The 23,924-nt window shown below is 35.4% G+C and overlaps 7 protein-coding genes across 7 annotated transcripts in view; 4 read left to right on the top strand and 3 right to left on the bottom strand.

Moving 5' to 3' along the window:
• Nucleotides 1-12,456, bottom strand: part of LOC105313395 (rapamycin-insensitive companion of mTOR-like) — a 19,525-nt gene extending 7,069 nt beyond the window's left edge. The window contains exons 1-22 of the mRNA XM_019998631.1: nt 12,299-12,456; nt 12,212-12,241; nt 11,951-12,060; nt 11,791-11,855; nt 11,519-11,714; nt 11,206-11,335; nt 10,718-10,791; nt 10,558-10,653; nt 10,383-10,453; nt 10,242-10,309; nt 10,099-10,181; nt 9,524-9,611; nt 7,427-7,665; nt 6,922-7,019; nt 6,707-6,806; nt 6,547-6,612; nt 6,336-6,443; nt 6,173-6,222; nt 5,914-6,049; nt 5,806-5,862; nt 5,362-5,501; nt 4,925-5,051 (exon numbers count right to left, since the gene is read on the bottom strand). Coding sequence (XP_019854190.1) covers nt 4,925-5,051; nt 5,362-5,501; nt 5,806-5,862; nt 5,914-6,049; nt 6,173-6,222; nt 6,336-6,443; nt 6,547-6,612; nt 6,707-6,806; nt 6,922-7,019; nt 7,427-7,665; nt 9,524-9,611; nt 10,099-10,181; nt 10,242-10,309; nt 10,383-10,453; nt 10,558-10,653; nt 10,718-10,791; nt 11,206-11,335; nt 11,519-11,714; nt 11,791-11,855; nt 11,951-12,060; nt 12,212-12,241; nt 12,299-12,371 — 2,205 coding nt within the window. The 5' untranslated portion in view covers nt 12,372-12,456. The remainder of the gene's footprint in view (nt 1-4,924; nt 5,052-5,361; nt 5,502-5,805; nt 5,863-5,913; nt 6,050-6,172; nt 6,223-6,335; nt 6,444-6,546; nt 6,613-6,706; nt 6,807-6,921; nt 7,020-7,426; nt 7,666-9,523; nt 9,612-10,098; nt 10,182-10,241; nt 10,310-10,382; nt 10,454-10,557; nt 10,654-10,717; nt 10,792-11,205; nt 11,336-11,518; nt 11,715-11,790; nt 11,856-11,950; nt 12,061-12,211; nt 12,242-12,298) is intronic.
• On the top strand, nt 7,937-9,368 carry LOC109583336 (uncharacterized). The gene is made up of 3 exons (XM_019998632.1): nt 7,937-8,182; nt 8,484-8,837; nt 8,897-9,368. The coding sequence occupies exons 1-3, from the start codon at nt 8,152-8,154 to the stop codon at nt 9,205-9,207; spliced, it is 696 nt and encodes a 231-aa protein (XP_019854191.1). The 5' UTR covers nt 7,937-8,151; the 3' UTR covers nt 9,208-9,368.
• A 90-nt stretch (nt 12,457-12,546) lies between the features above and the next one.
• LOC100632203 (steroid 5-alpha-reductase DET2-like) lies at nt 12,547-13,615 on the top strand. The gene has a single exon (XM_003387895.2). It carries the CDS (start codon nt 12,589-12,591, stop codon nt 13,474-13,476), a length of 888 nt encoding a protein of 295 aa, XP_003387943.1. The 5' UTR covers nt 12,547-12,588; the 3' UTR covers nt 13,477-13,615.
• A 1,307-nt stretch (nt 13,616-14,922) lies between these two features.
• On the top strand, nt 14,923-15,555 carry LOC100641642 (NADH dehydrogenase [ubiquinone] 1 beta subcomplex subunit 9-like). The gene is made up of 3 exons (XM_003387884.3): nt 14,923-15,174; nt 15,345-15,400; nt 15,446-15,555. The coding sequence occupies exons 1-3, from the start codon at nt 14,952-14,954 to the stop codon at nt 15,509-15,511; spliced, it is 345 nt and encodes a 114-aa protein (XP_003387932.1). The 5' UTR covers nt 14,923-14,951; the 3' UTR covers nt 15,512-15,555.
• On the bottom strand, nt 15,476-19,013 carry LOC100632078 (cytochrome P450 3A24-like). Its single transcript, XM_019998633.1, has 12 exons — nt 18,902-19,013; nt 18,753-18,849; nt 18,649-18,701; nt 18,489-18,585; nt 18,317-18,445; nt 18,106-18,194; nt 17,854-18,011; nt 16,961-17,103; nt 16,480-16,725; nt 16,209-16,435; nt 15,823-15,985; nt 15,476-15,763 (listed from the first exon to the last, which is right to left on the bottom strand). Exons 1-12 carry the CDS (start codon nt 18,958-18,960, stop codon nt 15,686-15,688), a joined length of 1,539 nt encoding a protein of 512 aa, XP_019854192.1. The 5' UTR covers nt 18,961-19,013; the 3' UTR covers nt 15,476-15,685.
• Nucleotides 19,014-19,091: 78 nt separating this feature from the next.
• Nucleotides 19,092-22,333, bottom strand: LOC105313394 (cytochrome P450 3A21-like). Its single transcript, XM_019998634.1, has 13 exons — nt 22,222-22,333; nt 22,082-22,178; nt 21,979-22,031; nt 21,758-21,854; nt 21,592-21,717; nt 21,439-21,527; nt 21,222-21,379; nt 20,497-20,639; nt 20,209-20,454; nt 20,070-20,158; nt 19,695-19,832; nt 19,274-19,436; nt 19,092-19,215 (listed from the first exon to the last, which is right to left on the bottom strand). Exons 1-13 carry the CDS (start codon nt 22,281-22,283, stop codon nt 19,141-19,143), a joined length of 1,536 nt encoding a protein of 511 aa, XP_019854193.1. The 5' UTR covers nt 22,284-22,333; the 3' UTR covers nt 19,092-19,140.
• A 42-nt stretch (nt 22,334-22,375) lies between these two features.
• Nucleotides 22,376-23,237, top strand: LOC109583337 (uncharacterized). The gene is made up of 2 exons (XM_019998635.1): nt 22,376-22,473; nt 22,566-23,237. The coding sequence occupies exons 1-2, from the start codon at nt 22,419-22,421 to the stop codon at nt 23,153-23,155; spliced, it is 645 nt and encodes a 214-aa protein (XP_019854194.1). The 5' UTR covers nt 22,376-22,418; the 3' UTR covers nt 23,156-23,237.
• Nucleotides 23,238-23,924: the final 687 nt, after the last annotated feature.

The raw sequence follows: 23,924 nt of genomic DNA, 5'->3' as shown, positions 1-23,924 counted from the left end.
GGTACAGAGCAAGTGAGGGTTGCCTCCTGTTTAGCTGGAGCTAGCAATTGAGAAGTAGAAGAGACATCAGAGGCTGTCACCTCATCAAGACTTGTAAGCTGATGGTTAGCAAAAAGAGCCCATTTCTTGGGCATAAAGATACATTCTGTACAAAGGAACTGACTGCAGTCTTTGCAGTATCCAGTGGCATTAGCTGTAGTACAGTTGTCACAGGTGACCTGTTGAGGATCAGCTACTTTCTTCATTAGACTGTATATCTCTTTGAGGTTGTTGAGAGTGAATGCTACAGGAAAGGCTCCTGCTCCTTCTTCTGGTAACTCTGTACAATGACGACAAGTGGGACAAGAGAGGTAATAGGTCTCATTCTTTTTATCCAGAGGTAATCCCTCCAGACAGTGCTCACAGAATGAATGTAGACAAGGTAAAGTCTTAGGGTTGGTATAGTGGTCAAGACACACAGGACAGGTGAGCTGTTCCTCCAGTTTGAGGAGACCAGGAAAAGAAGATGAAGATGGTTTGGTTGCCATTTCAAGAAAGAATAAAATTGTGTATGTAAAGCAAGAATGAAAAATGAAGAGAGAGATAAAGGTAGAAGATGGTAAATGAAGATAGAGCAAGAATGAACGATAAGAAAATGAAGAAGTTGGAATGAACAAGAATGAGAGTAGCCTGGGGAAAGATAGCCCTGATGACCTCTTGGAATATTCTATAGTCTTGTGACTAAAGGAAGTTATGATAGTACATTCCTTTATTATAACAACCAGTAGTAAAGGTGAATTTACATTAATGAATGAGAATGTAAAACAAAGTAGAGGAGGAGGAGGAGAAGGGAAGGGAGTGAATGAGTGATGAGAGAGAGTCCTAATGACCAGATGAAACAACAAAACAAAATGAAGAAGGTGGAAGGAGGAGAGAAAGACTAAAGAAGGTCAGCTAGACACAAAAAGTGGGCGACACCTTAAATATATTCAAAGATCTTGTGACTAAAGGAAGTTATGATAGTACATAATGAATTTCAATTCACCAGCTACTAGTGTCAAGTTAGGTTTATAGTCAAAAAATTGCAATGGTGAATAAGATATGGAAGATAGCATATTAGGAATATGATGTGTGAAAGTAATAACAATTTTAATAACAATAATTTTATTTTTTCATGCATCATACTACATTATTGATTCAACACATCTTAAAGAAATAATTTCTTCTCCTAGTTATTAGGATATTGCGGTGCTATTGAAGTTATGTTGAGTGTATTCTCAGTACACATACCAGTGACTGTATCAGTATTATAATTAGCTAATAATGATCATTAACAATATAAAAGAAATAATTAATAACTAATAAACAACAAGACACTTATTACTAAAATCACAAACATACAATAATCCATCTTTATCTAATGCTAATCCATAAGGAGCACTAAACTGATCAATATCACTGCCTACACTTCCAAACTTCCTAACAAACACACCATCACTAGTGAAGACTGATATACGATGATTGCCATTCTCACTAACATACACTAGACCAGTAGCTGCAGTGTCTATTGTTATACCATTTGGCCAGTCAAGTTGTCCAGGACCAGATCCTTCAGTACCAAACTGACCAACAAACTTTCCATCTGGAGAGAACTTCTGAATGCGATGATTACACTGATCAGCAACATACACTAATCCTTGACTGTCAATAGCAATGTCACGTGGAGACTGAAACCGTCCATTAGTTGATCCTTTACTACCAAATGAATGAGAGAAGGTTAGATCAGGATTCAAGACTTGTATACGATGATAACCACTATCAGCAATATAAACCTGTCCTGTTATAGGAGAAATGGCTATACCATCAGGAGTACTGAATTGTAGTGGTCCAATGCCCTTCTCACTGACTGTTGCTACAAGGTATCCATCCATGCTTATCTTCTGGATGCTGCTACTACCAGATACAAGAATAAATTTGTCTGGAGTAATGGCTACACCACTTGGAAAAATAAACTCATTACCACTTCCTCCTTCCCCTCCTAATGATTTCACTTTCTTTCCTTCTCTATCCAGTATTGTTACACAATGACCACTAAACTCAGTTATTATAACATGATTATCATCACTGACAGCAACTGCCCAGGGACAATCAAGCTGAGTTATAGTACGTACTGGAGTGATGTTATCAAGGTAAGGATTGAAAGGGATGACTAGTGAGGTATCCTCAAGGTCTACATCATATACTTGTACTTTTACTGTATGAGTACCACTGGTTGAAGGGTTACACTGTATCCTATACACTCCAGGATCAGTGCTGGTGGTAGTGACTGTAGTGTCAATGGGTTCATCACCTTTACCAACTGGTACTAGACTACACTTCAGAGAAGAGATGGGAACAGACAAAACAGATGAATCTGGTGCCTCCATTGATAGTGAAAACGAAACTGCTTTGCCAGCACATGTAACATGATCAATTTTCTTCACTCTATACTGCTGTAGTAAAACAATATCTCCAATGTGATGTAGCGATTTGATATCTTTACTCAATACAAAATCGGCCTTTTCCTTTGGATGTAACTCCTCCACATTCATCCCTCCAGTAACTTCACTCATACGCTCCATCATCTGTTTCTTACACCTCAGGACTTGTTGAGGACTGCCTGTCTTCAGACTCTGTTCCACATAATCCTCAACATTCTCCAAAAGACTCAAACTCATTTCTGCTGATTTCATTTGCTCTGACAGCACCTTTAGTTTAGCATCAGTGACCCTCTTTGCTTGCTCAGTCAGTTTCCTCTCTGACTCACGAAGAACATTCACCATTTCCTCTACCATTTCATGTATTTCTTCTAAGACTCCTTCTCCTCTCTCTCTGATCCCACCCTCTCTCTCTACTAGAGCAGACAAGACCTTCTTGAGTCCTTCAATTTTCTCTTTCACTGGATTAAGAGATTTCTCCAGTGCTTCTTTGTGTTTAGTAAAACTATTAGCTATTAGGTTATACTTGTGATCTTTATGAGTGACTATGATACAGTCACGACAGATAGATTCATCACATGTGTCACAGTAATACTTCAATGGCTCATCATGACCAGGTACAGAGCAAGTGAGGGTTGCCTCCTGTTTAGCTGGAGCTAGCAATTGAGAAGTAGAAAAGACATCAGAGGCTGTCATCTCATCAAGACTTGTCAACTGATGGTTAGAAGTTGGGCCCCATTGCTTGTGTATTCCATCGCATTTTGTACAAAGGAACTTACTGCAGTCTTTGCAGTATCCAGTGGAATTAGCTGTAATACAGTTGTCACAGGTGACCTGTTCAGGATCAGCTACTTTCTTCATTAGACTGTATATCTCTTTGAGGCTGTTTATATGAAATGCTACAGGAAAGGCTCCTGCTCCTTCTTCTGGTAACTCTGTACAATGACGACAAGTGGGACAAGAGAGGTAATATGGCTTATTCTTCTTATCCAGAGGTAATCCCTCCAGACAGTGCTCACAGAATGAATGTAGACAAGGTAAAGTCTTAGGGTTGGTATAGTGGTCAAGACACACAGGACAGGTGAGCTGTTCCTCCAGTTTGAGGAGACCAGGAGAAGAAGATAAAGATGGTTTGGTTGCCATTTCAAGAAAAAAATAAAATTGTGTACGTAAAGCAAGAACAAAGAATGAAGAGAGATAAAGGTAGAATACGGTAAATGAAGATAGAGCAAAAAAGAACAATAAGAAAATGAAGAAGTCAGAATGAACAAGAATAAAAACAAGGGTAGAGAAGAAAGGAAGGCAGCTAAAGAAGGTCAGCTAGAAACAAAAAGTGGGCGTCACCTTAAAAATATATTCAAAGATCTTGTGACTAAAGAAAGTTATGATAGTACATAATGAATTGACTCCATTAAGACTTCTCCATAGCAACCAGTAGTAAACAAAATAGTTTCAAATTGAACTTAATGATTATGGGTTGTCATATGGACCACCCAGAGTGAGAATTGCAAAAGCTATGAATTTCATTAATTTTATATGGTGGTATACGCCCACACATTATAATTGGCTGCCATTTTGGTTGGCAAGTTTGTTAAGGAAGTCAATGGAGGCACGATTGTCACTTACCTGCTGTAGCTCTATCAATAGCTAAAAAGCGCTTGTTATAAGAAAGAACAGCTGCCTCTAAGCTTCTCCTGTCAAGGATTTGGTCAAATTTGCTCCAGAATTCTTAATATAGGTTTGTTTTTATGTCGGCCTGTTGCTTCTCCATTGAAAGTTGCCAACCAAAATGGCGGCCAGGATTTATTTCATCCTAAACCACGCCTTACAATTGTAATAGTCTTCCCACACAAGCAATTCTCACTCTGGGTATTCAAGATCTTGTAACTAAAGGAAGTTATGATAGTACACAATGAATAGATTCCATGAAAACTTTTCCATAGCAACCAATAGTAATGGTGACATTAACACATAATAGTTTCACATTACACTTAATGGCTATGAGTTGTCATATACATGTACATGTAAATGGTTTATTAGTATTACAATTTCTTAACTTAATAATAATACATGTACCAGCACACATACATGTAATAATAATAATAGTAATAATAAAGCAAGGCTGCAAAAGTCGTGGCAGCCATTTTGTTTGGGGGTGAATCCTACTTAGTAACGCTACCGCGTTACTAAATAATAATACCGTATAGCGGGAAATTTTGGAGGGAATTAAATTTGGCAAATTTGGCGTTTTGATAGCCATTCGCCAAAATAAAACCTGCCATTTTGAGCCACTATACACATGTTCAATGGCACATGGCCACCAATTTGCCAAATTAAAATCTGCCAATCACTAAAATTTAGCAATTCGCCAAATTTTAGTCCCTCCAAAATTTCCCAATATACAGTAATAATAATAATAATAATGCATGCACTACTACTACTACTAATAATAATAATAAGTGGCTTACTCCATCAGACCCATTAAGCAGTTTCTGTAGGATTGGCTTAGAATAGTTATCATGAGAGAAGTCAAGTGATGATATTATCAACTTGTGGAGATCATGTCTACTAGTGATACTGCAAATATCAAGAATACTGTGGGGGAGGAAAGGTACAATGTATATCAGTCTATCCACTATTAGTGTGTCTACTGATTGTAGTGACTTTAATGAGTGGATCATTTGAAGTGATGTGCATATAACATACATGTATTGATATCTATGAACTAAAACTAAATAAAAAGTTAAAATTACTAGATTTAGCCTGGAATACAGCCAAAACACTACAACCAGTACACACACAATGAAAAATGAATTATATACATGTATGTATACATACATGTACATGTAACAGTTAAAAATTTATAATCTTATTCTATTTCTCTCTCTTTCTATCTCTCTCTTACGGTCCATATGCCCCAAGGCTGTACAATAATGAACTGTTGTGGAATGAAACTGCACCAATTAGTAGGAAATAATCACGAGACATTTTATGAGAGACACTACTGGGGGAGAAAACATCAGCTGTAACCTTAGAAGCAGTAACCTACTCATTGAGAGAAATAGGCATCATAATACAGTGTAGCCTCTATATAATAATCTATATTTAAGCATTATTAAAGATAAAGTATACAGACTAGCCTCTATATAATGGACATTTTGGGGCAAGGCAGTGTCTCTGTTATACAGAGGTGTCCTTTATGTGGAGGCTCTTTTATACAGTAAGGAATGTAATTGGTACACTAGGTGCTGTCCATTAAATGGAGGTGTATGCTATAGAGAGTGTCCATTAAGAGAGGCTATACTGTACATGTACATGTAGTAGATGTTGAAATATTAATTTCATTTACTTGTCCTAGTTGGTCAACGATGTCTTTAATAAGAATCTGCAATAAACCACACCCAATCTATTAATAAAACAATATTAATAACTACTAATAACTATTAATAACTCTTACTCCTTCCATTTTGCTCAGGTACTTGATAAGCTGAAGACCAACAGACGAGTATTTCTTACTGTTAGACAATGAATAGACAATGGATGAATACTGTCTGGAGCTAGGCTTGAAGAAATTAGTCAAACTGCGTAAAAACCTACAAAAAAGATAAAAATTATAAAGATATACTCTTTCCCCTTCTCCTCCCCCCCCCTCTCTCTCTCTCTTTCCCTCCCTCCCTCCCTCCCTCCCTCCCTCCTTCCCTCTCTCTCTCTTTTACTTGGTACAGTTACTCTCTTCAGTGAGGGACACAGTGTAGAGATAAGGATGCTATAGAATTATAAATAAATAGAAAAATAAATAAACAAATAAATAAATAAATACTATTAATACTATATTGCTAGAGGAGGGTTCATTCATTATTACTGGCAGTGTCCACTCACATGAAGCAGTGATAGTATGAGGTTCCAGTCCCAGGAGGGGTACTCCCTCGGGTTAGTCAGTACCAGGGTATCACGAATATGAGACTGTAGAGTGAGGTCATCCATCTCCTGTGAATAAAATAAAATAAATAATAAATATAATAAATAAAATAAATAAATGAATGAATGAATATGAGCCCCATACATTCATAATACATACACATACACTTACATTGGATATGTGGACATTATGCATGAGGTTATTGTGACTTCTACCTTTACCTGAAAAATAACCAGCCTAAGGTAGAGAAAGAATATCATTAATTTATTTATTATTTAATTTATTAATTAATTTATTTATTTATTTTATTTATTTATTTATTTTATTTTACTTGTTCTAGTGTTAGTTTAAGATAGAGGCTGGATGGTTTGACCGGCTGTTTCTTCATTTGATGGATACGATCCAAACAATTTATTACTTCTGAAGCACGACTGAAATAAACAACAACAATAATAATAACAACAACAACAATAATAATAACAACAACAACAACAACAATGATAATGATAATAATAAAATAATTTGTTTGTTTATAAATTTGTTTACTTTCTCTCTCCCTGTTCATCAGGTGACATTGCAGCTGCTATGAGGTCGGGCAATTTCAAAGAAAAACAAAAATATTCCGGAGGAAGAATAGAATTAGCCTAAGGAACAACACAAAGATGAACATAACTTAGCCTCCATTAAACTATACATGTACATGTACATATGAATGTAGCATCACTAGTATGTACATGTACCATAATACATTAACAATACTACAATTAGCACACACACACACACACACACACACACACACACACACATATACAGAGTATAAAAGTATACATGTACTGTATAGTAGGAAATGTTGGAGGGAATTAAATTTGGCAAATTTGGCATTTTGATAGCCATTCACCAAAATGAAATCCACCATTATGAGCCATTATACACATGCTCAATGGCACGTTGCCACAAATTCGCCAAGTTAAAATTTGCCAATCATCCAAAATTTAGCAATTTGCCAAATTTTAATCCCTCTAAAATTTCCCACTATAGATACATGTCTTACCATATGTAGCAGCTGCCCCATTAGTACAGCAGTCATTACAGCTATGTGTTGATCAGGTAGTTTAACCACTTCCACCAGCGATGTGAAGAACCCAGCCTTCAATAGACAGGTGAGTAACAGAGCATGGTAGCAACCCATGAGATCAACACGCTCCATCACTTTAGGAGGAAGGAGGGACTTACCCTCTTCAGCTACCCACCCTGCCTCTAACGACCAGTCCTGAGAATACTGGGTGGGGTCTATAATGAACAATAAATAATAATGTATCATCATGTATGAACTATTGTACATGTACATGTAACTGTGAGAAAAATCTAAAAAATTAAAAAACATATACAAGTAACTGTACACCATACTTATAATAGAGTAATGAATAATGATGTGATGAATATTTATTAAATGCCAGCTTGCATTAAGCCACGCCTACATGTACATACATGTATAGAGAATAATGAATTCAATTTAATTTTAAGCATGATCCTGGAGGCATTGCTGCTTAATATTCAAGACAAGCTCAAGAGGATTCATCTTATGGTGATCAATACACACAGCAAGTTCAAGCAGCAGCTGCCATATTAGTACCTGGACATGACCTTTGAAGTGTGACCTGCAATGAATACTAACACTGGAGTCATGTGATGAGTTTGAACTATTGGAAAGAAGACTAGCAAGAGGAAGACTAGAAGTTTAAAGACCACTTCTTAGCTGACCATTTCTTAAAGGCCATGGGCTGCTGCTCCTCCAAGAACCACAGTAGTAAGTAGATGTACATGTATACTAAGAATATGTAGAATATATAAGAATATGCTGGATCATTAGTGTAGGGTTAAACCCTTTTCTTTAAAATGGCATATTCTTTGCCATTCATCAGGTATTATAAATGTCATAGAATTAGGTTTGCTTTATTAGAAACAGCTCATAAAGGATTTTTTAAAAAGGATAAATACAGTATTTTTTGCTAACAGCAGACTCAGCATTGCTAACTCAGCAAAATAAAATCATTTTTATTAATTATTATTATCACTTTGATTACAATACTAGTCTATTACAACACTAGGAGAAGGTGCTGAAGAAGCATATGAAGAACCAATAATAACTGATAATAGTGATACTATAGTCACAGCAATAGCTGAGTCTCAACTGAACAATGATGAAGTGACTACTGGTGAAGTGTCACTTCCCATTGCTGCTACTACTAATCCTTTGGTAACCTCTTCCATATCTCAAGCTGAACAATACCAGACTCCTGAGCGAAGAGAAACAGTTACTAGTCGATCTGCTGTGCCCATATTTGGTGATAAAGAGAAGACATCATCACTGATAACCACAAGCTATACATGTAGGACGCCAACTATGGCTATAGTTGCCAGATCACTCCCTTTGGGTCGATTAGAATCAGTCAATGATGAAGGTAATTCTGTATAATGGTATTATTAATAAAATAATTTGCTTTTTCTCTTTTTAATGTAGCTACTCCAATCAAAGTAGAAGAGTCAATGGGTAAGCCCAGAGGTCCTACAGCTTTACCCAATGATATAGAAATAATGGAGCCACCAATACATGAATCTCCTTTAACAGAATATACTGAACCTACTGAAGCTACACTAAGCATACAAGCAAACTCTGAGGAGCAGCTGCCTTCAAGTTCTGATACACCACCATTTAGTTATCAGGCTGGAGCAGTACCAGAGACTTTAAGGATGGATGATGTGAATGTTATGCTTAAAGATGGAGATCATGGGTTTTTGGAAGTGTCTCTGATAAACCATCAACAACATTGACCTGCTTTTATGCATACATACATACATTGTATATTTAGTACTATATAGTAGTACCAAAGTTTCGAGCCAGTAAAATTTGTTTCACGAGAAAGTGTTACAGAAAAAAAATTTTCTCGGACATGAAGAATCCGTAAAACAGTCTCATTTTTATTTTATGTACATGTACATGTTGCTAATTCTTTTTGTATTTCCTTTGTTTTATGTTAAAGTAAAATTTAATTTAGCTAGATGTAAAAAGTATATTAAAATATTAATAGGCCACCCTCATTAATTAAATATCAAGCCACACCCATCAATTAATTAACCAGTATCTTACCAACACTAGCAATAGCTATCCTATAGTCATCAGTCCACTGAGGGATCTTCAAATGAAAGGAACTATAGAGTATCTCAAGGATCTGTCTCTGTAGATAATAATAATAATAATAATAATGATAATAATATTGTACAATAGAAATGGCATCAAATACATGTACTGTATATGGAACCATTTTAAGGCTATAGTGTAGGGATTTTTCAGAATTTGGCCCATTTTTGAAGTGGCCGTAATTTGAAAAATTGAAGTCGAAATCAGCTCAAACTTGCTACACAGCATAAGGACATCAATATGTATCAGAAAATGTAATAAAAATTTGGAGTGATTTCAGAGCCATTTTTTGGAAAAAACCATGGGCTATAGCCTTGGGTAATTTTCAGATTTTTGACGTTTTCTTAAAATGGCCGTAACTTTAAAAATTGAAGTCGGAATCAGCTCAAACTTTCTACACAGCATAAGGACATCAATATGTATCAGAAAATGTAATAAAAATTAGGGGCGATTTCAGAGCCATTTTTGGTACAATATACTATCCACTATAATGATGAATATTAATTAATTAATTAATTAATTACCTGTATATAGGGTTCAGTCAAAGGTAACATGTTAATTATTGTTGATATTCCATTAATTGACGGATTAAGTAACAATAAAAAACCTAAAACAATAAAAACAAAAACAACAATAATAATAGTCACAGTATTTCATACACATGTACCCGGCCATGATTTCAGCAATGCTGTTATTGATATCTTAGCTGATTCTACTCTCTTATCTCTGTCACTTCTAATATAAATAAATAAAATAATAAATAAATGAATAAATAAATAAAATAATTAATAAATAAATGAATGGTTACTTTATATCAGTGGTGGTATTATCATTAGTATGAAAGCTAAAGTGAAGGTCAGTTATTGGAGCCAGCACACCCTAAGAATGAGACACATACAGTAACCAATGACTATACAGTAACCAATGACTACAGTGTACTATAAACTGCAGTATAGAACTAATAGTGTACCGTGTGTCCTTACCTCAATATCAAGATGTGTTCTTACATGCTTTCTGGTACTGGGGTGGTTCAATAGATGACACAGTGTTAGTATAACAGTCTCACTTATCTCAGGACTCTAAACAACAACAACAACAACAATAATAATAATAATAATAAAACACTCTCTTCTTGTTTCCTACCTGACATTTCAGCAGTCCTCTAACCAGTACTTTAATGATACCACAGTGTGACGAGAGATTAATATTAGTCAGTGCTAGTATAAGAATTAATAAATAAATATAATTCATGCAACATTAAATAAGAATGTACATGTACATAACTACAACATAATACCCCATTCTTTCTACACAATACATGAAACACCCATTACACATTAGTTCTCCCTACACATACATGTACATGTACACATTCATATACCGTATAGCTTGATATTTTCGTGGGTCGATATTTTCGTGGTTTGCTCCTAGTGGGGCAATTCGTGGTTTAATTTTCATGGTTGACAGTTTACATAGCCTGTAAGGGGATGGCACTTCAATGATTTCGTGGGTTTAAATTTCGTGGGCAGCCCCATAACCACGAAAATCACGAAATTTACATTCCACGAAAATTTCAAGCTATACGGTACATATACATGTACATGTACATATGTATATGTACATGTACATACCTATTTCACACAGTGTAGCCAGTGCTGCCCAGGTTATATTGTCCAGTGGTACTTCAGTGTCTGAACTGACTATAGACATCAGAGGAGCCACTAGTGACCTGGATATTAATGAAGGACAGACTAGGAGTACCTGTGGGGGAGATTACTGATAATATACTGGAATATACTATTAATATACTGGAGTCGTTATTGACCAATATAATACTAAAATACTCTATATGTGAATTTAGATAATATACAGGAATATACTGAGCATGTACGTGTACATTATATACTAGAATATACAGGAGTATACTGAGTCTTACTAGCTCACCTGTCGTACAAACCTCATGGCCTGTAGCCTCTCTATGTCTCTCTGAGGTGGTGAATCAAGTGATCTCGCCACGAGATGATCAATCTTAATACTTAACATGATTTCATAATTTTGTGACGAAGAGAGAATATAGCGCAGCACTCTTAAAGACCCAGCCCGGACTTCTTTAACATGACTGAGCAAGGCCAGCTTAACACTGAGGGGGAAAGGAGAGAGAAAAGAGATGAACAATGGCCTCCTTCTCTCTCTCTCTCTCTCTCTCCCTCCATTACTTTTCAATTATTCTTCTTGCGTTTGTTATCATAAACTGAGCATTAGGACCAATATGACGTATCACCTAATTAAGAATTCAATTAATAATAGTTAAGTTATTATTGTTATTATTATTATTATTATTATTATTATTATTATTATTGTTATTATTGTTATTACTTTTGCAAGGTCGTTAAGATGTCTGACTCTTCTTGATGTTGATGAAGAACCTTTCTCTCCATCTTTAATACTGATCTTAGCCAGGAGTATATTAATATTCTGATCAACATCTATTAATAATAATAATAATAATAATAATAAAATTAAATGGTATTAATTTATGCGCCAATTTAATTTCGCATTTTTAAAGATCTCTCGTTAAATTTGTTTAAAATGCTACAATCAATTAAAATTGGACTCCACAGGTACTTGTAGACTCACCACCAAATCCAGAACTGTTGGTATTAGTAGCTGAAAATTAAAAATATATTAATATTAATTTAATTATCATGGATCCACTCTTCTTACAGTTGCTGTCGTCAGGGGTTAGGTATCTTTGAAGTATAGCCATTGAGGCTCCATACTTGCTCTCTTCTGTCATCCTTTACCGAAAGAAATAAATCAAAATTCCTCCAAAGCTTCAGAAATGAATCCAACTAGAAAATATGGGCGTGGTGTTTGTATAATTTTACCTGTGATTCGAATAATTAGAACTTTGACTCTATAATACGGTCTACTTGCATACCAATGCATGAACGCCCACACACAATCAGTAGAGCAGAGAAGGAGCTCAAGCAAGCAGCAAACAGCAGGCAGGAATGTCTTCTCCCAGTAACGAGACCTGTTTTCAGTCTTACAGTATATTCCATGGAATACCATATATCTTGTTCCCAGACAATCCCTTCTCTCCCATTAATCCAATCACAAGAACCAGGGATGACAGAATACAGCTGTGGATCCATCTGGGGCTAGTGGGGATCTGTTTGATACTCTCTCTCATTAATATAATACTCCAGTTCTTAAAGCCTATACCATATGGGAGGCATGATAAAGAAATTGGGATATTTCCACGCGTACCAGCAAGAATCTCTTTTGCAATATCTCAGTTCATTCCAGGCATTCTAATATTCTCACTAACGTACTTCTTACAGAGAAACTTCAACCGTCCATCAAACATAGTAATGTACTGTCTATTCATCATACACTACATCAATAGGTCTATTGTGGATGGGATAGCCTCCAGACATGCAAAAAGGAAGGTCAGTCTGTGGATACCAGTAGCAGCAACACTAGTTAATACTATCTTCCACTTCGTTAATGCTCAGTTCCTTGGGGAGGCCCAGTATTGCAATGGGTACTACTTTGATCCACGTTTCATCATCGGGTTAATGTTTTTCATTACTGGTTTCATACTAAACCGAGTAGCAGATGGACAGCTAATAGCTCTGAGATCTGACTATAAAGATGATAGTTATCAAATACCAAAAGCAGCCACTTTCTATCTGATATCCTGTCCTAACTACTTAGGAGAAGCTATCGAGTGGTTTGGTTGGTCTATTCTCACATGGTCCCTCTCTGGTTTGGTTTGGTTCTTATTTTCTCTGAGTACTTTCATACCAAGAGCTAGACAGAATCACAAATGGTGCAATCATAATTTGAAAGATTATCCAGAAAAGAGAAAAGCACTGGTGCCTTTCATATATTAAAATGTAACTAGTATCATTCTTAAAATGACAGAAAAAAAGTAAATTCTCTCCCTTTCTCTCTCTCTCCTATTATGTTTCCAAACAACAGTACAAATAGTTCTTAATCATTATTATAATCATTATTATTGATTAGACTGTAGTTTCATTAGATTAGTCTAGCTTGTTTAAAGTTGCCATGTAACATACATACAGTGCATAGATCAATGAAATGCCATGTACATATATGCTAATTGGTTTATATCATTTGGTGTTGTTGTTATTATTATTATTAGTCATAATTTATTTTATTAATTATAAAAAATAACTCATATACTTAGTGCCGTTCACTGTCAGTTATATCGAATCAGTGACTTTAAACAAACTTTCAAAATGCTTCAGTATAAACCAGAGATAAACAGCCACTGCCCAAAATAGTTGCTTGATTCTGTATTTGAAAATAAAGGTGTGTACTATCAACCATAATTATAGTGCATTCACTAACGGCATAATATACTAACAGTATACTATTAATATCCAAAGCTGATCATTGTATATTCCCTTGAATGGGCTAGATAAATTTGTCAGTTTATTAAGCAAAATTCTCACTCCATATATGAAACATGTATACATGCAGTAAATACATGTATGTATGTTCCATGTACTTAATATGCATGTACATGTACATGTACATGTACATGTTTGATGTATGTTGGAACTATCACAACAGATGTTATTATTAGTAGTAGTAAGGATCGTTAGACATGACAAACTATTATTAATGATTGCAATGTAATAATAACATTAAATATCGACTATTAGATTGAACTGTATCCATAAACCTCTAATGACAAACAAGAGATAATAATAATAATAATAATAATAATAATAATAATAATAATAATAATTATTATAGTACACAATGTTTATCCTAATATGTCACTAATAATAGTTAATGAGCTTTTTGAAGGCTAGGATCATCGGTCTATAGAAAAAGAAATAAAAAGAACATTTTCAAACATTCACACGTTCCACTCAATCACGTCAAGTGATGGTTTTAAAGTACCAACCAGCAAAAATATATAAATGTAAGACCACACCCTATGCCACACCCATCAATTAATTAATTACCTCGGCATACTTGCACCATCTCTGTGAAGGTATGTGTCTATACGGAGCAACTGGCCTTCTCTGAAAGAAGAGAATATAACAATAGTATTGTTTGTGTAAAGGATCACGTGAGCTTACTTCTAATTTAGCTGAGATGTAAGCCACTGGTATGCAGGAGAGAACAACTATCAGCAAACCAATGTTAGTGTTCCTTCTCCAGTGGCGGGGGTTACACCACCAACCACCTGAAGGAGACCAAACGTACTTAGGATAAGGAAACTCTTTAGTTCCACCCTAAAAGAGAGAATTTATCACAAAATACAATCAAGTTTATTACCCACCATTTTGTTTCCAAGGGCGTGGCTTGTTTATTGACCACGCCTTTCAAAATGGCGGCGCTAACTCATACACAAAATGTGACTCGTTTATACAGAAAGAGCCTAAAGCACCTTCTCTCTTGGGCGATAGACAGGAGACTCTGGAGGAGACAGGCCCTGGAGCTTAGGGACAGGTTTGATGCCAATAAAGACGTGGATCACTCAATAGCATTGAAACTGCTTCAAGAGGGAGAGGCAGAATTCGAGAGAAGGAAGCACCCAGACCCATATATATGTAATAATAATAATAATAATAATAATGTACATATCCTTATTGCATGTATATGTAATGAATTGTTATCTGCAATTGTGCATGGACATTATGTTAAAGGGTTAAAAATAGGGTTTTTATTAATTATAAAAGATGACATTTTCTTTATTTCTTTCTCTCCCTCTCTCTCTCAGCTCCAGAGGCTCCTGAAGGCACTAAATGGGAACGTAACCTCCCACCACCCCCTCATGTAATTAATACATTAATTAATTTAATTTTATTTAATTTTTTGCAGGTTCTAGAGATGACGCCAGACGAACAGAAGTGGTATGACGATGTAATCAAATACGGAAAAAAATAACAAACATAATAGGAGACATTTAGTTATTATTATTATCATTATTAGTATTATTGATTAGAAATTAAAATATAATACAACACTGACAATAAACAATAATAATTAATTGAAGAAAAATTGTCTCTACAATAAATATCAATCAATGAATATTAAATTAGGAGGCGTGGCTATCATTAATTACTTCCTCTTAACGACTTTAAGATGAACACCATCTACTGGGTATTGCGTAATACCCTGCTTCAATTTTAGTGGAATCTAAATAATAAAAACAACAACAATAATCAACAGTAAATAAGTTTTGTTGTTATTTATACTTGTGTGTCGTTGGATATTTCAAATTTAAAGTCCCTCAGTACTGCAGTGAGTGCCATTTTAATTTCCATGAGAGCAAACCTCATTCCAATACAGCTCCTCTGGCCATACCCAAAAGGAACATAACACAATGGATGCCGCCCTTCTTTACCCTCCGGACTAAACCTAGGAATAAAAGCAACATAAACATAACATTCATGATCATGATCAGAGTTATAGATCCAGAAATAACTTTTAAGAGAATAATCTAACTAAAAGTGTGGCAATTAAGGAGACCTAGGTTAAATATGAGAGACCAAAAGTCTCCTAAACTCCCTCTAGATCTGACAGTATGTATATACATGTATGTGCAATGATTGAGGATTTTGTATTGACTATCTTGCTTTACCTATCTGGCATAAATTCATCAGGTTGGTCCCAGTGTTCGGGTGAATAGTGAAGATATTTAACTGGTACTTGTACACAGGTTTCCTTTGGAATGGTGACCCCATTAATGACTGAGGTCTCACTGCAGTATCGGGATATCCTCGTCACAGGAGGATACATCCTGAGCCCTTCACTAACTACCCAATCAAGATACTGGATATCATGACTAGCATCATACAGTGAAGCATACTAAGAAATAGAGAAATACTAGTATTATTATCATCTCTACTTACCTCATTCTCCTGATAATATTCATCAATGGCAGTACAGAGTATCTCTTGTTTCTCATCATTGTTAGCTAGTAAGTATGAGATGTAACTCATAGTGTTCTTAGTGGTCTCATAGCCGGCTAACATAAAGTCAATACAGAGTCCAACAATCTCTTTATCACTCAGAGAGTCTTTAACATTATTACTGGGAGCTCCTCCTCCTTCAGGAGTGGATCTGGCATCCATTAATAACTGGAGGAAATCTTTATTCTGCAAGAAATAAGATAAAACAAAAATAAAGTGCATTCGTATGGTGTAGCCTCTATATAATGGACATTCTGGGGTCAAGAAAGTGTCTCTGTTATACAGAGGTGTCCTTTATGTGGAGGTTATTTTATACAGTAAGGAATGTAATTGGTACACTAGGTGCTGTCCGTTAAATGGAGGTGTACGCTATAGAGAGTGTCCATTAAGAGAGGCTATACTGTACATGGTCCTCCATTACTTGTGAAGGATCTTCAGATGCTCTTCTTTGCTTGATAAGTTCATATCCGATTAGTATCAGTTCTGAGAAATGTTTCTTTGCAGGAATTGAGAGGAAGTCACCAAATAAGGAAAGAAATAACTCAAGCAATCCTGAAAAATGAGCTAAAAATAGAAAAATGTAAAAAAAACTCTTAAATTTCGCCTAATGACCGTAAGTTGAAAAATTGAAGTCGGAATCAGCTCAAACTTGCTACACAGCATAAGGGCATCAATATGTATCAGAAAATGTAATAAAAATTTGTGGTGATTTTGGAGCCATTTTTTGGAAAAAACCATGGGCTATAGTACAGGGATTTTTTTAAATTCTGGCGTTTTCTTAAAATGGCCGTAACTCGAAAAATTGAAGTCGGAATCAGCTCAAACTTGCTACACAGCATAAGAACATCAATATGTATCAGAAAATGTAATAAAATTTTGGGGTAATTTCGGAGCCATTTTTTGGAAAAAACCATGGGCTATAGTACAGGGATTTTTTTAGAATTTTGACATTTTCTTAAAATGGCTGTAACTCGAAAAATTGAAGTCGGAATCAGCTCAAGCTTGCTACACAGCATAAAAACATCAATATGTGTCAGAAAATGTAATAAAAATTTAGGGTGATTTCGGAGCCATTTTTTGGGAAATTCCATGGGCTATAGTACAGGGACTTTTCCAGATTTTTGGCATTTTCTTAAAATGGCCGTAACTCGAAAAATTGAAGTCGGAATCAGCTCAAACTTGCTACACAGCATAAGAACATCAATACGTGTCAGAAAATGTAATAAAAATTTGAGGTGATTTTGGAGCCAATTTTTGGGAAAAACCATGGGCTATAGTACAGGGATTTACAAGTAATAATAATAATTTAATTACATGATATTATATTGTTCCAGAGTATTACGCTAATATCCACTTCAGCTAGTACCCTAGCAGCTGCTTCAGTGAGTGAGTCTCCCTCTCCTTTTAATACATTAACTTGAGAACCAAAAGCAGCTCCTAACACTGTCTCCATTGTAAACTGACCAAACACACTGGAGGAGAGAGAGAGGAGGAGAGAGAGAGAGGGAGAGAGAGGGAGGAGGGGAGAGGGAGTGAAATTAAGAAACAGCTGTACATGTAACTCACTCATAAACATCATAACTTTTGTTCGTTTCACTAATCTGTGACATTCTCTCGTTCAAGGAAGTACAACTTCTTTCAATTAAAGGAGTCATCTAATAAAGAAAAAAATTAACTGATTCTATAGTGTTTCTATGTATGGGAATTTGGCTGCATATTAACTAAGTGGACTAGTACAAATAATTTAAAAAGTAGACTAAACAAGATTAGTTATTACCATTTTAAGCTTCCTGCTTGAGAAGGACGGGCTCACAATCGGTTTTATAACCCTCCATTGCTTATCCTCCATGAATATCAGACCAGGTGGTATCTCGCCTCGAAAGAACACAATTAAAAATGGCTCCACCTACAGACAATAGAAATCAATATTTAATTATTATCATATTTACAGCTCTTTGGGGGAATTGGTCGAAGCGTTTTATAAAAATTTCTTTTAAAATTTCCAGATTGGATATAACGAGCCAACGGCTGATCCCAATGTAGAAACTACAGCAGCAAATAGACACATAACATAACACATGTACATTAATTAATACACACAATTCTTACCCATACACGTTCCCATTTTCCCTAACACCTTTTTCCATTGACTCCAGTGTACCCTAATTAATATTCATAGCTGTTAACCACACCCACCACTAATTAATAATTACCTGTCTCAGTATTCCATTAACGTTACCAGTGAAAGGCTCCACTGGAGGATGGGCTATACCTAACCTACTGAATACCTTATAAGGAATATAATAGTGTCTGGAGGAAGAGGATCACGTGATACTAGTTATTAAAGGAATACTGAGCTTACCTGTACCATATTAATAGCAGGACTGACGGTATAAATACTAGTATGAGGATTAAAAACATGATTCTTCTACTTTTACTTTTCTGCTAACAAGAGAGACAGCACTGCACTCGTGCATACCACGTGGGCAACAAACCACGCCCAATATTAATTATATTAAAATTATTCATTGAAATTATAATGTAAACTGGTTGCATTCATTTAATTGTAAAAATTATTAAAATTAAAATTCTAATTGAGCTTCATCTTTTAATTATTTTCAAGTAGACACCATCAGTTGGGTACTGGGTTATGCCTTGAGTCAATTTTAATGGAATCTAGAAAAACATCATCATCATTAATTATTATTATTATTATTGCTGTAGTTTTTCTTACTTGTGTGTCGCTGGATATTTCAAATTTAAAGTCCCTCAGTACTGCAGTAAGTGCCATTTTAATTTCCATGAGAGCAAACCTCATTCCAATACAGCTCCTCTGGCCATACCCAAAAGGAACATAACACAATGGATGCCGTCCTTCTTTACCCTCCGGACTAAACCTAGGAATGAATTGATCAATAGAGAAGTATATTCATTATTGAGTATAGGATTGACTGCAACATTAACTGCAGCTACAGTTAATTAAAATGAACTAATAACACTAATATAATTTATTAACACAGCAGAATTAATCTATACCTTGATTTATACTTAGTTGCAGGCTTAGTACTACTACAAAATTGTCTCAAAATCTCTCTCTCTCTCTCTCATTTCTACATTCTTTTATGCAATATAGAATAATATACCCATCACTTTACCTTTCTGGTATAAATTCATCAGGCCGGTCCCAGTGTTCGGGTGAGTAGTGGAGGTACTGAACTGGTACTTGTACTTTAGACTCTTTGATGAACTGGACGCCATTAATGACACAATCATCACAGCAATCTCTGACAATTCTGTACAATTAGTGTAATAAATAATAATAATAAATAATAATAATGATCAGGAGGCAATTTTTCCAAGTAAGTATATAAATATCAAGAAATGTAATAAAAATTGGGGATGATTTCGGAGCCATTTTTGGGGGGGGGGGGGAAAGGCTATAGTACAGAAATTTTTTCAGAATTTGGCCAATTTTTTAATTGGTCATAAGTAAAAAAAATTAGCCAAAAACAACTCAAACTTTAACAGACCTTGAAACAGGTGGATACATCCTGAGCCCTTCACTAACGACCCAATCAAGATACTGGATATCATGACTAGCATCATACAATGAAGCATACTAATAAAGAAATACCAGTAATATATTCATTTATTATTGCATCTAATGACCTCATTCTCCTGATAATATTCATCAATGGCAGTACAGAGAGTCTCTTGTTTCTCATCATTGATAGCTAGTAGGTAAGAGATGTAACTCATAGTGTTCTTAGTGGTTTCATAGCCGGCTAACATAAAGTCAATACACAGTCCAACAATCTCTTTATCACTCAGCGAGTCTTTAACATTATTACTGGCAGCTCCTCCTCCTTCAGGAGGGGACCTGGCATCCATTAATAACTGGAGGAAATCTTTATTCTGTAAGAAGCAACAAATAAGTAACTTTTCATAATCTTTTACCTGGAGGGAGCTGGCTGTTTGCCTTCTCTCCTTGATCAGTCGAAAACCAAACTTGGCAAGGAAAGCAAAACCCCTTTTAAGTTTTGTTGAGTAAAGGCTACTACCGATTGTTAATAGGATGTTAACGATACTGGAGAAATGGGCTAATTCAAAGAAAATAAGAAAAGATTAGTAATTGATTATTTACTAAATACAACGTATATTAGTGAATAATTAAAGTAATGACTTAGAGCTTCACAACACTATCATTGGCAGGCAATCACTCAATCATTGTGAGGTGAAATTAATATTAATACTTTTGATTTACAAGTTAAGAATCATAGGGTTAATATGAATTAACCCATTCAAAAATTTGTTTTACCAGCTTTACCAGCTTTAACTACGCTACCATCACAAACGGAATGTGACTGAACACAATAATCCTCTTCTTTTTATACACAGTTATTTGTAAAAGGTCTCATGGGTTGCCCCCTCCTGGAGTCCTAGTCCCATTGTTGTGGTTAGCAGTTGACACAAAAACAATTATCAAGTCTTCAGGTGAAGATAATTTTTATTCATCAATAGCTTAGGGTGGGTTTACACAGCAAAGCAAAAGGATCATTTTTAAAAAGATACACTTTGAAGACTGTTTTCGGTTCCATAGAGTTCTATCAAGATTCTATCACGTTACTGATTGCATTGTTTTCTTAATATATATAAACATAGCCTTATTTTAATATTCTTACACATAATGATGTATCCCCATAGTAACTGGTTGATAGTTGCTTCAGCTAGCATCCCAGCAGCTGCTTCAGTGAGTGAGTCTCCCTCTCCTTTTAATACATTAACTTGAGAACCAAAAGCAGCTCCCAACACTGTCTCCATTGTAAACTGGCCAAACACACTGGAGGATAATAAAGAAAGAGGGGGAGATATGAAAAGGTAATGGATGATGTTTATTACTCAAAAAGATCTGAACTTTTCTTCGATTCACATATTTCAGCAAACCTCTCCTTCAACGAAGAACAGCTTCTCTCGATAAGAGGTGACATCTAACAAACAAAAAGCAAAAACAACAACAACAATAATAATAATAATTATCATTATTATTCGTACTAATTTCAGTTTCTTAGCAGAGAATGATGGCGTCACTATTGGTTTTATAACCTTCCACTCGTCTTTCTTTAGAAATATCAGTCCAGGGGGCAAATCATCCCGTGCTATTGAAATAATAGGACTATCCTAAAAAGAAATAAAATTTTAAAAAAGATTAACCACTAACTGGTCTTTGGTTAAAGTGATCCGAGCTCTTAATGAATATTTCTCTTAGCATGTTTGTATCAGCAACAATCATCCATTTATCAGTACCAATGTACCACCTAATGCAACAAAATATAAAATTAATATTTACGAACTTATTTTGATACAAACAACAATAATAACTGACAATTTTATTATTTAATCATAAAAAATTAAAGATCATTAAAGTAAATCATGACGTACCCAAATACTTTACCGTATTTTTTGATATCATTATTTAAAGACTCAATAATACCCTTAATAAACAACAGTTATTAACCACACCCACCACTAATTAATAAATTACCTGTCTCAGTATTCCATTAACGTTACCAGTGAAAGGCTCCACTGGAGGATGGGCTATACCTAACCTACTGAATACCTTATAAGGAATATAATAGTGTCTGGAGGAAGAGGATCACGTGATACCATCTAATAGGCTCTTACCTGTACCATAAAAGGAAGATAAGGATTGGAATTATAAGGAAAAGGATGAGAACAGTTAGCATTTCTGGAAATGCCAAATGAGCCACTCCCACAAAAAACCACGCCTTACTAGTCTTACGCCCCCACACATACCATATAATTAATTATTGTGAGCAGCATAGGTAGGAGACAGTGACTGATTATCATCTCACTCAGTGATGGTTTTGAAATATAAAGCTACTAGAATCACCTCTCTAGGCTCACTGAAACCAGGTAGCTTAAATCTTAATGTATGCATTTTGTATGCAATTACAATGCTGCAGTGTGCCTGTTGCTCATGACTATGATTTGTTTTATTCCGATAGGTGATCATATAAGAGTCTGTCGTATGGTGTATAATCACCACATGATGGTGATAAAAGTCATCAATAATGGATTGCTACTACGTGTCATTCATTACACTGAGTCTGAGTACAGGCAAGCAAGTGTGGGAGCTGCTACTTCTGCAGCCTTGCCAAGTTCATTTTCACTATCAAACGGCACTGACATTGCAAAAGTGAAAGAGGAAAACATTTTCGTAGACCCACAAGAAGATAGGGTTGAGCTTTTGGAGTATGATGATCCTGAAGTTGCTATTCATCGTGGTCAAAATGCTATAAGGCGTGCTCGTAGCAGGATTGGGGAAAATAAATTTGACTTTGTGCTCACAAATTGTGAATCGTTAATCAATTGGGCCATTACTGGAAGAGAAGAGACTGGCCAAGGTCAAGTTGCAATTGTTGCAGGAGCTGCTGCTGCTGCTGCTGCTGCTGCAGCAGTAGGAGTAGTTGGATTAGTTGCAGTTGCAACAATAGGAATACCTGGACTAGTTCTGTCTGGTTTAACTTTTGCTGTTGGTGTTGGATATAATATGAAGAAAAAGAAGGATGATGATGAGAACAACAAAAAGAATTAGTAGACATAACATTACATGATACATAGCAGCAAATCAACTGCTAAATTGATTAACAATGTTGCAGTAATTTAATTGAGAGTAACTCTATTGATCAGTTACATGTAATACAACCTAATGACAGCTTGTAATTTGACAATAACATAAATCTACTGTAAACCTGCTGAATGCCTTATAAGGAATATAATAGTGCCTGTGGGAAGAGAATCACGTGATACCAAATAATATGCTCTTATCCATACCATAAGAGAAAGATAAGGATTGGAATGATAAAGAAAGAAATGAATAGCAGCAAGCAAAGAGCAACTCTCACGAATAAACCACACCTACCAATTAGATTCTATTGTGTGGGTGGTAGATCTAATAATCAATCATTGTGGAGAGTATCTATGAGTATGGTATAGATCATTAAATGAGTTGTACCTGTGATGGTAAAAGCATGAATTATGCACAAGCCCACACATTCTATCACCAAGAAGTTGTGAGCTGAAAAACATCATCCAGAGCCCCTGAAGACTAAAATGGTTTTTAAATATAAAGTTACAAAAATTGCCTCCTTGGACTCAGTGAAACCAGGTATATCCACAAAGTATGCACTGTCAAGCACTGTATCTATTAAGGATCAGATCAGTAGTAGTAGAATATGAATACTATAGAACCCAATTAGATGAAAATGAGCTGAACCATGCATACATGTATTGGATAATATCCAGCATGATATGTTGTTGTTGTTGTTTTGGTTTTGCATGTCATACTTTCCATTCTTGGCAAC

This window comes from Amphimedon queenslandica, unplaced genomic scaffold, assembly GCF_000090795.2.
Source record: "Amphimedon queenslandica unplaced genomic scaffold, v1.1 AMPQUscaffold_13311, whole genome shotgun sequence".
Classification (NCBI taxonomy): Eukaryota; Metazoa; Porifera; class Demospongiae; order Haplosclerida; family Niphatidae; genus Amphimedon; species Amphimedon queenslandica.
Note: the sequence above shows the minus strand (reverse complement) of the source record. Positions and strands in the feature narration are given on the sequence as shown.

Coding starts and splice junctions, on each gene's coding strand:
- LOC109583336 (XM_019998632.1), top strand. CDS start 8,152: ATGGGCTGCTGCTCCTCCAAGAACCACAGTA. Junction 8,183..8,483: donor CTCCTCCAAGAACCACAGTA/GTAAGTAGATGT, acceptor TTACAACACTAG/GAGAAGGTGCTGAAGAAGCA. Junction 8,838..8,896: donor AGAATCAGTCAATGATGAAG/GTAATTCTGTAT, acceptor TTTTTAATGTAG/CTACTCCAATCAAAGTAGAA.
- LOC100632203 (XM_003387895.2), top strand. CDS start 12,589: ATGTCTTCTCCCAGTAACGAGACCTGTTTTCAGTCTTACAGTATATTC.
- LOC100641642 (XM_003387884.3), top strand. CDS start 14,952: ATGGCGGCGCTAACTCATACACAAAATGTGACTCGTTTATACAGAAAG. Junction 15,175..15,344: donor GCACCCAGACCCATATATAT/GTAATAATAATA, acceptor TCTCTCTCTCAG/CTCCAGAGGCTCCTGAAGGC. Junction 15,401..15,445: donor ACCTCCCACCACCCCCTCAT/GTAATTAATACA, acceptor AATTTTTTGCAG/GTTCTAGAGATGACGCCAGA.
- LOC100632078 (XM_019998633.1), bottom strand. CDS start 18,960: ATGTTTTTAATCCTCATACTAGTATTTATACCGTCAGTCCTGCTATTA. Junction 18,586..18,648: donor GAAAATGGGAACGTGTATGG/GTAAGAATTGTG, acceptor TTGCTGCTGTAG/TTTCTACATTGGGATCAGCC. Junction 18,195..18,316: donor CAAGCAGGAAGCTTAAAATG/GTAATAACTAAT, acceptor TTTCTTTATTAG/ATGACTCCTTTAATTGAAAG.
- LOC105313394 (XM_019998634.1), bottom strand. CDS start 22,283: ATGCTAACTGTTCTCATCCTTTTCCTTATAATTCCAATCCTTATCTTC. Junction 21,855..21,978: donor AAATACGGTAAAGTATTTGG/GTACGTCATGAT, acceptor TTGTTGCATTAG/GTGGTACATTGGTACTGATA. Junction 20,159..20,208: donor AATATTATCAGGAGAATGAG/GTCATTAGATGC, acceptor TTTCTTTATTAG/TATGCTTCATTGTATGATGC.
- LOC109583337 (XM_019998635.1), top strand. CDS start 22,419: ATGGTTTTGAAATATAAAGCTACTAGAATCACCTCTCTAGGCTCACTG. Junction 22,474..22,565: donor TCTAGGCTCACTGAAACCAG/GTAGCTTAAATC, acceptor TTATTCCGATAG/GTGATCATATAAGAGTCTGT.